We start from the raw sequence: 11,510 nt of genomic DNA, 5'->3' as shown, positions 1-11,510 counted from the left end.
TGCCTTGAGGCGACTGTTGTTGTGATTTGGTGCTGTATAAATAAAACTGAATTGAAACACTGTTACAACAAAGGAATAATTGTTTTTTTCCTTGTTGTAAATTTTCCTTATTGTGTTAAGCTTATTTTTTTTCTTTTATTCAAATTGCTCAGATTTGACCTGAATGCATTTATATAAACCCCCAAAAATATAAAAATTCATCTCAGACCATGAGTTTGCACAAATGATGGTCAAGCTGTCTAGAAAAACTACTATATCTGGAGAAATTGCAATATGATTGTAGCTAATGATGGTTTACAGTATGCTGGCTTTAAAAGGTGAAGGTATACGACGGTATAAGTTTATGAAGACACTGAAAAGTGGAAAGGCAGTTAGTCCAGATGACATATCTGGACTAACTGGGGTGGTTGAGCCTCTAAATTGTTCGCCACTTGTTAGAAAACACTGCAAAAAAAATGTTCCTCCTCAGACACCTTTTCAGTTTCGTCACACAAAAACTTGTCTTTTTCTTTTCCCTTGTGTGGTGCAAGCTTCTGTTTAACGTTTAACGTGTGCGTTAAACACCTCAACAAACATCACACGAACAGTCATTTAGTTTAGTTTTTTTAATTGTAAAACAAAGTATTATAACATAAATCAATACCATCCATCACCCTCTTCAATAACAGCAATCAGTTTTGTGAGCATGCTGCACACATTAAACCTATTGACACTGGAGGTTACAGACCCCATAAGAGTTTATAGCAGGTGGGCTGCTGGCTTCAGCATGGAGAACAGCCCTCCTAGATCATTTCATTAATAACCTTGCGTAAGTAGCAAGTATTGACTGTTCCTCAGAGAACCTGAGGAATCTTAATGTATGTGTTAACTTTAATATTTTAACATAATTCATACAGGATAAGGCAAGAGCCTCCACAGAACGAGTAATAAGACCTTCTCTGCCAAAGAAGTGACAACTGTTCCTCAACAGGTACAGTGTCTCTGAAACTGATGTCCAACCCAGTGTCCATCCTGCACGTGCTCCTCCTCAGTTCAGCTGTCTGATGATTACATTGATATCTGTGCCACGGTACCCTGGGTTTCCCAGGTCCTTCAGGAGCCCAGCTTTGTCTTTGATGGAGTGACGAGCCACTGACAGCCTGAACGGCAATAGGAAGTTATTGGCAGCTCGAAAGTTCTTCCCAACAGAGTAGATCTCGTGAATCAGGTCCTCCAAGCAGATAATTCCGTGTTTACCTGTGGGCCGAGAGGAGCAGAGAAAGCTCATTAAAGCCGATTCCTGCAGAATTTGAACTCATATTCAGCCAACATGAACAAAAAAAACAAAAAAAACAAAAACAGCCTGTGTAGCAGCTATATCCCACAGACTGTACCTAAAAGAGAGACGTAGCCGCTAGCTATAATCTTTCATCCATAATATCTGTATTTTGAAAATTCTGATTACCATTAGAGTCAAAAGCAGAAAAAGGTTGTGTGCTTTATTGTTAGCACAATAAAAACAATATCTGTGAATAAAAACAATGAGCAGTGGGCAAAATGGGCCCGGCTTCAAGAAAGGGTAACTAATAAAAAATAAGCAACTTTCCATTGAGATGGGCAGGAACGAAATGAGTGGGCAATTATGTGTATCGTGATAAAAGGCTGCGGCTACACACTTTTTTAATTGCAAAGCCAATTACATACAGCTTTTTGACAACTCACGTCCTTGCATGACAGTACTACAGACAGCCACTGTTGCTGGGTGAAATCAGTTACAAACATGGTGCGGCACCAAGAACCTTGTACTAATTTCTCCGGTTGCTAGGAGAATGCCATGGTTGCCAGTAATATCTCATGTTTGTCAGCAAATACTTCCCAATTCCAAGCATGGTAGTAGTAAAATTTGAAAAAGTGGAATGCAAACCAGAAATAGACATGGTTCATCTCAAAGTGAAAGCTGTGTCTCAGTGTTACAGTAAACATGTTTCTAAGGACCTTCTCCATTTCCGGAGCTGTTTCACTACAGCTAGATGCTGTTTGTAGACAAGTCCACCACTTCTATTCAAACTGCGATCAGAGCAATATGCTGCCAACCAAAGCAATCACAAGATCACAAGGAGATTTTCCCTAACTGGACCTGAAGTACCCATTTATTATATAGACACAGATGGTTTCCAGGGAGTCACTGACCATATGTAGGCATGTGTGACTGGGGCTTTAGCCATCATCTCCCCAGCAACTTCCATCAACCACTCAAAACTGGTTGGGATATACTCACCTGGTGGTTACCAGATGGTCATGGACCTTTCTAATTATCACATGTGATAGTAGGAAAGCTAACATTACGTTGTTATTGATCATGAGTGCAAAACCTTGATACACACAACTATGTTCATCTGCCCTCTAGAGGACATCATAGCCCCTTTTCTGTTAGTACCTAATTGGATCAACTCAGCACGGTTTGCCACCTGCTTGCCCGGGGTTCCAAGCGATCTGACCAGGTACTAAAATGTGATGCTGTCAGACTGCATACAGCCCACTGGCTGGTCAGTGGCGTCACTCGATGAGTCCTGAGAGCGTCTTATTCATGAAAATTAAAACCGCCACGAAACCCGGCATTGAGGGAAATGGCTACAAAAAACAATCTTAAAGATAATTTAAGAAGTAAAAATAGAACCATGTATTTTATTTTACATAACACTTGAAAGAAAGATGGAGTATGACAGAGGGAGTGGGAGGAGGAAGAGACAGGGAGATAAAAAAGAAAACATGAGAGAGAGGGAGAAAGAGAGGAAGAGAAAGAGGAAGGGATGGAAAGAGAGAGAGAGTGCACAGCTGAAATGAAGTGCACTGCGACTGCAGATGAGTGGGGAGGGAGTGTAGTGTGAGTGACTCACCCATGTGCTCCTCGATGAAGGTGTTATCTGTGAGGGGAACTCTCCTTCTGCCTATCCTGGTCTGACCTCTCTTCAGAATGAGCTCACGAACCGACTTCAGGTTGGGAAATCTGTCCGACACACAGCCCAGTATGTAGAGGATGGAACACAAATTCAAGCCAGCATTACCCTCTAAAGCACACTGTGTTTCACGCACTCACCCCCACGCCACATAAGGCTCCACCATCTTCATCATGGCGATGGAGGTCTTGTTAACTTTGACAAAGCTCCCACTGAAGATCTTCCTCAGCCTCATCATCTGGATCACTTTCATCACTTTAGGGCTGACACCTTTAGTCCTAACAGGAGAGAACCAGTCGGGTTAAACAAACTGTCGGCCGGTTCTGGAAGCCTGTGTCTGCTTTCCAGTACTTACTGTCTAATGCGGACGGCGAAGGCAAGCTTGTTCTTGGCTGGAGGCAGTGATTCAGCTGGTCTCTGTTTGACCCTTTGGATGCGGGTGTCATCCCGATGCTGTGTGTGGCTTTCCTTTAAGAAATCTTCCAAACGCTTGAACTTGATTTTCCCTTTAGTCACCTACAGCATTACAGAAATACACACATGAATGCACAACAGTACATAAATTCCATACAGCTTTTAACTACAAAGCACGGTCATGACGTTTGGATATATTGTATTGTATATATGTAATATGGGCATCAGTGCTTACCCTTCTCTTCTCGAGCAGTGCGAGTTTGGCTTGCGTGGCTTTGATTGCCTGGTATGCCTTCCTCTTTTTCAGAAGATACTCTGGAACCAACTTGATTGCCTTTTTTGTCCTGAAGAGAACACAAAGTAAGAGAAGAAAGCTTTGGACAAACTAAATAAACGTGGCTCAGTCACAGGATTGTGCTGTGGAGAACTGGAGGCTTTGAGTAGCTTCAGGTGTAACCCTAAAACTTGTTAGGAATCACCTAAAACTTGGTTTTTCAGTGTTACCACGGTAGGTTACTTGTTACTGGGGTATGACAGGTATAATAGGTCTGTTTAAGACTGATTCGCCAAAAACACATAGTGTTTATGAGGACCTAGTTAGCCTGAGGTCCCAAGGCTTTTCTTGCGTCCTTGTATTAGGACAGCCGGGAGAACAGAATTGTCTGACACAAATTCAAATAGCTTGACCCAGAAATTTTAGGGGTGACGCCAGGTCGGGAGGCCATGGGTATACTTATTCAGTTCGGAGCTACCTTCGAGTCACCGACGGTATACACTTAGCTCCATGTGAAAGTAAGCTCCTCAAGATACGCCTTTTTCACCCATCATCCTTCTAAATAGATACCTTAATCGAATCTTTAAGATTCGTACTTAAAGGAAAAAGCACAATCAGCACATCTACACATAGGAAACCGAACGGATGGACTTAGATACGATTATAAAATCAAACACATACTCTGATTCGGCCATCGTAGATTCCTCGTCGCGGACAAATGACGTCAGCAGATGGTGCCTCGACCTGCCACAGCGTTTCCCACTGCCGATGTTTGGGGGTGATGGCATCATGTGTAGATCTGACATTTTTAAGGTGATGCCACAAGATGGCACAAGCCACACTTTGGGGGTGATGACGACGCCACGGCCGTTTGCACAGACATGCCTCAAAATACGAAGCTAAAGCATCCATTCCATCATGCTAGTATCGATGCTGTCGGCATTTCGATCGATCCGCCCACATCTTACTCTTTTCCGGGTTTAATTTTTGTAACTTGGCGTGTTGTGCCGCTGCAGATTGGTTGCAAGAAGGAAGGCACCCGCCTCCAAATGGGACAATCCCCACTAGGGTTTAAATTCCCGGGACTCTCCACCTTTTGTTTTTAGAACCGAAGAAGCCTCTTGGATGAGATAAGTCTTCTTATAAGTCCAGTTTCCTTCGTCAAGATCTCTCTCAATGCTGCCATCACCTGGATGGCTGAGAACCCACACAAACATTTGTCTCACTTTGCATCTATGCAAATCTGACAGTAAAAGATTTTTTTAACACCAAGCATGACCTAGGGTTACACAAATATTTTTATCAGGACCACTTAAGGTTTGCCTTCCTTGCATGAAAGTCTAAAATAAAGTTCTTTTGAATTTTCATATATTAATCGTTTGAGTTATTTAGTCAGTGTGAATAAAGCATACACTGTCTCTTATTCAGCCATGCCTCTCTGTTCCCACACACCATTTTGGTTTCAGTGTTTTATACACTGCTCAAAAAAAAGAGAAGGATATCTATACTGATATGGACCTGGTAATGTCTTAGGAACAAAAGGATGTCACGTGGAAATGAGAATAATTAACCTACATAGGTTGAATTCAAAGACACTCTAAAAAGAGGATATTCTCTTTATATCACTTGTAAAGAGACATACAGTACATCTTTCCAAATGCCTTGATATCAGTTTGAATAATCAGTTTTCAGAAAATATTTTAACCCTGGAGAACCCATGGGGTCAGATCCGACCCCATTGGTTTACTAGGGAAACCATGGGGTCAAATTTGACCCCATGGGTTCTCCAGGGTTAAACTGTTCAGAAAAACTGCTTCAGACCTAGGACAAGACAGAGCTGTGGTGTAGGCATCCAAAACACGTGCTTTAAGATGCATTTTAGCACTACGTGTCACATTTTCGGGCTTTAAACTCTAAAGCTGCTATACTGTGGAAAGGTTGTACAAATACTCTAAGAAGGATGAACACTTAACACATAACACATCACATAAAATCAAATGAAAAGATGACACAAATTATTTTCCTAATTCTTTCACTGTAGCAAAGTCCATGAAATCACTTAAAAAATATGGCATAAGTATAAACGGCATTCAGGACCTGAATGGGAAATGGGAAATGACCCTATTGTCGAATGATGAAAACTCCAAAATATAGGCGTCAGGCCAAGGGGATACAAGGATACCCACCCCAGCCCACCACCTCTCAGCATGGCCAACTTCAGACTGGAACAGAGTCCAGCCCCTCTCCGGGGGACTGGTTCCAGAGCCCAAGTCGTGCACTGAGTCGAGCTTGACTATAGTCAGTTTCGCTCAACCTCACATACTAGCTCAGGCTATTCCCATTCAGAGAGATGACATTCCATATCCCAAGAACCATTCTGGGTAGCTGGAGATCTGTCTGGCAGAGTCACTGCTCTTGGCTGCTACCTGGCATACATTGCAACAGACTCCTACTATGCCTCCTGTGGGCGATGGGTCTACAGTAGGGCCTACATTTTTTTTTTACCAAAAATGTCTTTGAATAAAATATTTTTTTATTCTGTATCAGTAAGTCTGCAGGATCTTAGCCTGGTCATTGTCAACCACCCTGTGGGGTATATCCCATTTTGTCCATGTATATCCCATACTCAACATAGATGTTCCTGTATTTTATACAGTGTGCCAGCCACTTGTATATGGTCTTCCATGTATGCCGTGCATGTTAGAATCTTGTACCCTGCTGTTATGTGCTGGACAGTCCCTGTACAGGTAGAGTAACTATGGTAGCAGAGAGACTCACTGTGTCTCAAAGTGACATCAAGAAGATGATAGAGGTTACTTTATTATGTTCTGTATTGACTGTGGATCAATTAGTTAACCAAACCTTTTTATATAGGTTCAAAAGTGAACTTCTTTAATTTTGATTGAACTAAAATAAAAATAAAAACTAAATGTTTTTATTTAGTTTAAGTTAACTATAATAACCTTGGCTCACACATTAAGACACACTTTTTTGTGTTCAAAACTCGTATGACTGTGTCAGCACTGTGATTTCCTTCAGTTTAATTTCTCCCTGATAATTGACTGAAATAACTGAACTGAAATACTTTTTGAATATGTGCAGTTTCAGGTCTGAGCGTGTTGCTCCATCTAGTGAGCCATCTTAAGCATTGCTTAAAGTGACCTGAATAGGGGAGACCGGGGATAGTTGCAACATGGGTCAGTTGTAACACTTTCAATTTCTCCAATCAGGGCTAAGTTTCAAATGATGTGACTCATCCTGTGCATGCCCAACTCAGTTCTGCTATCACATGTGGAAAATCAGCACATTTTGTCAAACACAGACAATTTAACACGAAAAAAAGTAATTTGTATGCCAAAAAGTACGTTTTTCCCATTTATTTCAATTTCTAATAGCATTATCTGCTTTGCAGCGAAACTCATCAAACTTAAATTATGTTATTTGTATGTCTATGGGGATATATTCTGTGTAGGTCTTTAGTGCTAATGTTTTAGCCGTTGGCTGTAATGTTAGCTAGTTCATGGCTATAGGAGTCTGGGTCAGTTGTAACAGCAACAGTCTGGGTCAGTTGTAACAATAAGGCAGATGTTAAAACTTACCACACTATTACTTTAACTTATATTAAACAAGTTGGGGCAAATATTCAGTTGCAGAAAATTCCATAATTTGTCTTTTTTGGGGGGTTGGAATATGTTCAAAAGCTAGATTTCGGCATTCTGTCACACACACACAGAGCTACATAAATGGCTCTAAGTGCATTCATGTGTTGAATAAACAAAGATTACATGTTAATGTTTTGTTAGTACCCTTATTTCATTGTGTTACATTTCACCCCAGGATATGTTACAACTAACCCAGACTATGGGGTTAATTGTAACATTTCACTCTTTGTGTTTGAGACCATACCATGCAATGGGTAATTGTGCTGCAGAGAAAATAGCTGCACTATTTAATAGCAGAGACATGTAAATACTTTGCATTACATTTTGAATCCACTACCTTAACAGAGCTCCAATTTACAGACAGAAATGTCAAAAATGTTACAACTATCCCCGGTCTCCCCTACTGCTTAGTTTTTTTTTTAATTTTTTTTTTTATAAAGTACAGCAACAACAGAGCTATTCTGCACACATCTGTATCAGCTTTATTGGGCAAGTATGAGTAACACAACACCTTCTCTCTGGCACTGCTCAGAAAGTTTGATGCGGCTATAACCTGATCACGGAGGTCATTCCTCTTTATTTATTTATTTTCTTCGACAAAAGACACTTACTTACTTTTAAAAAAATCTACATAAAATTTACAAAGTTCTGCCTGCCCTACAATGCTTTTGATTCAGATCAGCATCAGAATTTGCTTTGCTACATACACTGAATTAAATTATAAATATGAAAGATAGAAAAATAAAAATAAGGTACTCTGTTGAAGATGCAACATGTTAAATATGTACTCTAAAGTTATGCTGTATACAATGTAAACAAGATATGTGAAAGTGAAAATAGTGAAAATAGTCCAAGTGTCACAGGGAGAGTTTGAGGCTGAAAGTGTTCCGACTATCCAGCGTGTCATGGAGAGGGTATGAAGGATTGTGTCATGGTCCATGTGAGTGGCTGTTTTTCTATTAGCTCTCGGTTTCCACCTCTAGGTGGAGCCTCATCAGCCTTTAAGACCAGTGCTCTCAACAAATCTTTGCCAGAACGCCTGCTAACCTCTGATAGTGCTGGAGGAGCAGGGAAGCGAATGACAGACCTTCTGATTGGTAGATAACCCAGTCTGTTGCCTGAGCCACGGCTCCGTAAACTGGAATTGGGATTTTGGCATTGTATTATTCAATGGAAAAACAATAGCAATATTAGCAACAACTGCTTTTTCCACGAGGTGTTGTGTAAGTCAGTATCCATGCTGGAGTTGTATTGTGTTCACATACAGAGACATGCTCAGAAGATGTTGGTTCTTTTCTGTCTCTGGTATCTTTCTGTTCTTAAGGTGGTTGATTGTTTTTCTGATCTTCACTTTTGCTGGTTTGCACAGTTAATTTTGAAAGTTATTTTTCATCCTATACACACTCAAAAACTAATTGCTGATATATGCTGTTAATACACCAACATTTTTTATTTTTTGCCTTAATCTGATGAGAATAATGAAGAAGAAGGAATTCAAGGGAAGCCACACAACAAAGAGACTCAGGTTGGAATTGAACCCAGGCTACTACACTTAATCTTATGTATGATCTCTTGGGCAACTGGTGAGCTAAAGCAATACACAACATAACCACATATATACATAAAATTTGGTTGCATTGATTCACCTTTAAAATTCAGTCAGTCCAAATTTTTTTTGGACTGTCCCTTTGAAAAATCAGAGTCAGATGTATACAGCAATGGTGTATTATTACAAAAAAAATAAATAAATAAATTCCAGTCACTTAAGGGAATGCCACCAACCCTTAAGTGACTGGCATTGTGGTAGATTGGTAATCTGTAGGTGTTAAACACTCTGTTCTTTAATCAGAACGCAGAAATGCATATGGCTCATCTGATGATGTGGATTGCTACTGCCTGAGTTTGTGCTGCGTAGCAGCAGTCACAGAGAAGACAAAAGTAGTTCTTTGTACTTCTTAGGTTCTTAGGCCTTCTTTGCTTTAGCTGACTTGATCAAACCTAGAACCCCAGCTGGAGATAAAGGGTAAAAACCTGAGTAGTCATCAACATTCTCTGCTAAGCTGGGATTTCTGCACGAACTGTGGCAGTTCATGCAGTATATGCAATAAAAAGGTAAAACTGTAGTGAGATGCTTAGTTTTTTACTTTCATGCTTTTTGGCCCACTTCACTTTTTTGATGTGGACGTGTGCACATTTTTCTAACTTGTATTTGCCACTAAAGCTCATATGATTGAGATTAAGACGGAATACAAGAAAAAATATTTTTTAACAGCAGCAATTAGTCATTTTAGCATGCTTCATCGTTATGTATGCACAGCTCTTTGCAAAAACACTGAGCTAAAAGTCACTAAGGGGACATGAAGATGTGATACTATAATGCTCTGTGGGTCTGTGCGCACACATTTATCTTTTTTTAGCAGGAACATTTTGACTACTCCAGCTTTGAAAGAGAGTAATCACCAATATTTGTTGACCAGGAATAAGGAGTTTTTTCAAATTATGAACTATGATGTGTCGCACATCACATATTCTGAATATGTCAAGTAAATGGGACAGTTTGAAATGGTTGGACAAATGGAGTGCAGTCCCACCGTATCATATTACCTTTTGTAAGGACAGAGAAGCTGCCCTAGGTAAACTGTCAGATGGTTCCCATGGCAATATGCATTTACTGTGTTATTCAAATCCCAGACACACTATGTATGCACACCCCCTACACACACTACAAAGTCTCAGATAATTTTTGTTTTTGAATTAATAAAGCCAAATTATTCCACAAAGGTCAGCGCAAGTCTCATTATGCAGCACAATAGTCACTTTAATCAGACTTCAAAGAGAAGCGGCTCTACCACTGCTGAGCCTGCATCTGGCTGTGTTTGTACTTTATCACAATATTCAGGTTAAGGTCTGTGCATATATGCAGAGTGGTTTGGGGTGGGGGTTCTAGGGTGGGGGACAGAGAGCGATAGATGGGAGGCGGAGGTGGTTATGACAAGGCTAATTGATTTTAAAGTCCCTTTGAAGTCAGGAGTGTGTGAAGCATAACACATTATTTTTTATTGATTATTTTTTGTGCTCTCCCTCTCACAGGCATAGATGCACATGCATTACTGTGTGAAAGTCTCGAGCCACCCTCAGTTTGTAATTTGCTTCAAAGGAACCAGACTTTGTTGTATTTTTAAAGTGGTCTTGAGCAAAGAATGCAAAGAACCCATTTTAAATAGTGTCTTTAGGCACTTTTAAACTAACAGCTTGTCACAAAGATATATAATTAAGTAGAGTTTGAATGGTATATAAAAATCTACTCCAGGTGATTCCTAAGCTAAAAACTGGCTATATATCTGCATGGTGTGCTGAGTGTCCCTAAAAAGTTGTGGTAAATGGAATTATTATTGTATAGTTTTCTATTTCAGCACTCAAAGTGCTTCATACAACATGTCTTATTCACCCATTCATGTGTTTCTACACCTAAGTGGTTTGCAGTGAAAGAACTGGAGAACTTGGGAGTTCTGTATCTTGGCCAAGGATACTTTGGGATACAGACTAGAACAACCAGAGTCTGAAACACCAGTAGATGACCTGCTCTACCTCCTGAGCCAAAGCCACAAAGCTGTCCATAAGTGTCAGGCCTAGAAAGCTCTCTAAAGTAGATGAACCTTATCTGAAAATGATATCTTTGGGCTATAGGATATAATATAACAAAGAGATGACCCAGGACCTAAGATGTATTTGACCCTTGTGTCACATCTGCAGAGGCAGACGGGGTGGAGTGAGGATAATATGGACCCAAAAGCAGACAATGGAGGCAGAGTGAGGTGATGAACAAATAATAAGCCTTTTATTTGGCTGAGCAAAAGTACAAACAAAAAGCAAAGAAAGACTAGAATGGAGCTAATGAAACCTATACTGGAAAAACTAAATACAAAACACTGCATAAAACTAGAAACCTGGAAACACGGGGTGAAAAACGCAGACAAGCCGACAACAGACAGAGGAAGACAGAGAACTAAATACACAAGAGGGTAACGCGGGAATGAGGAACAGGAGGGAAACACATCTGGGACTAATCACACACACGAGACAGGGAGGAAGCAAAACAGAATACTCTAACACAGGACATGGGACTGTCAAAGTAAAACAGGAAATACACGAACATAGAAACCAGGATAACTAGATGCAACACAAGGAACACAGGGGAGGCGCAGTAACAAACCCTAAAGACTA

General features: G+C 40.3%; 1 protein-coding gene across 1 annotated transcript; it reads right to left on the bottom strand.

Annotated features, from left to right (window-relative positions):
• Nucleotides 1-590: 590 nt before the first annotated feature.
• rpl7l1 (ribosomal protein L7-like 1) lies at nucleotides 591-4,624 on the bottom strand. Its single transcript, XM_004566266.3, has 6 exons — nucleotides 4,306-4,624; nucleotides 3,586-3,694; nucleotides 3,292-3,452; nucleotides 3,077-3,214; nucleotides 2,877-2,986; nucleotides 591-1,236 (listed from the first exon to the last, which is right to left on the bottom strand). Exons 1-6 carry the CDS (start codon nucleotides 4,428-4,430, stop codon nucleotides 1,028-1,030), a joined length of 852 nt encoding a protein of 283 aa, XP_004566323.1. The 5' UTR covers nucleotides 4,431-4,624; the 3' UTR covers nucleotides 591-1,027.
• Between the last annotated feature and the right edge of the window lie 6,886 nt (nucleotides 4,625-11,510).

This window comes from Maylandia zebra, linkage group LG15 (genome assembly GCF_041146795.1).
Source record: "Maylandia zebra isolate NMK-2024a linkage group LG15, Mzebra_GT3a, whole genome shotgun sequence".
In the NCBI taxonomy this organism is placed as follows: Eukaryota; Metazoa; Chordata; class Actinopteri; order Cichliformes; family Cichlidae; genus Maylandia; species Maylandia zebra.
The sequence above is the reverse complement of the archived record's forward strand: the minus strand, read 5'-3'. Positions and strand labels throughout refer to the sequence as shown.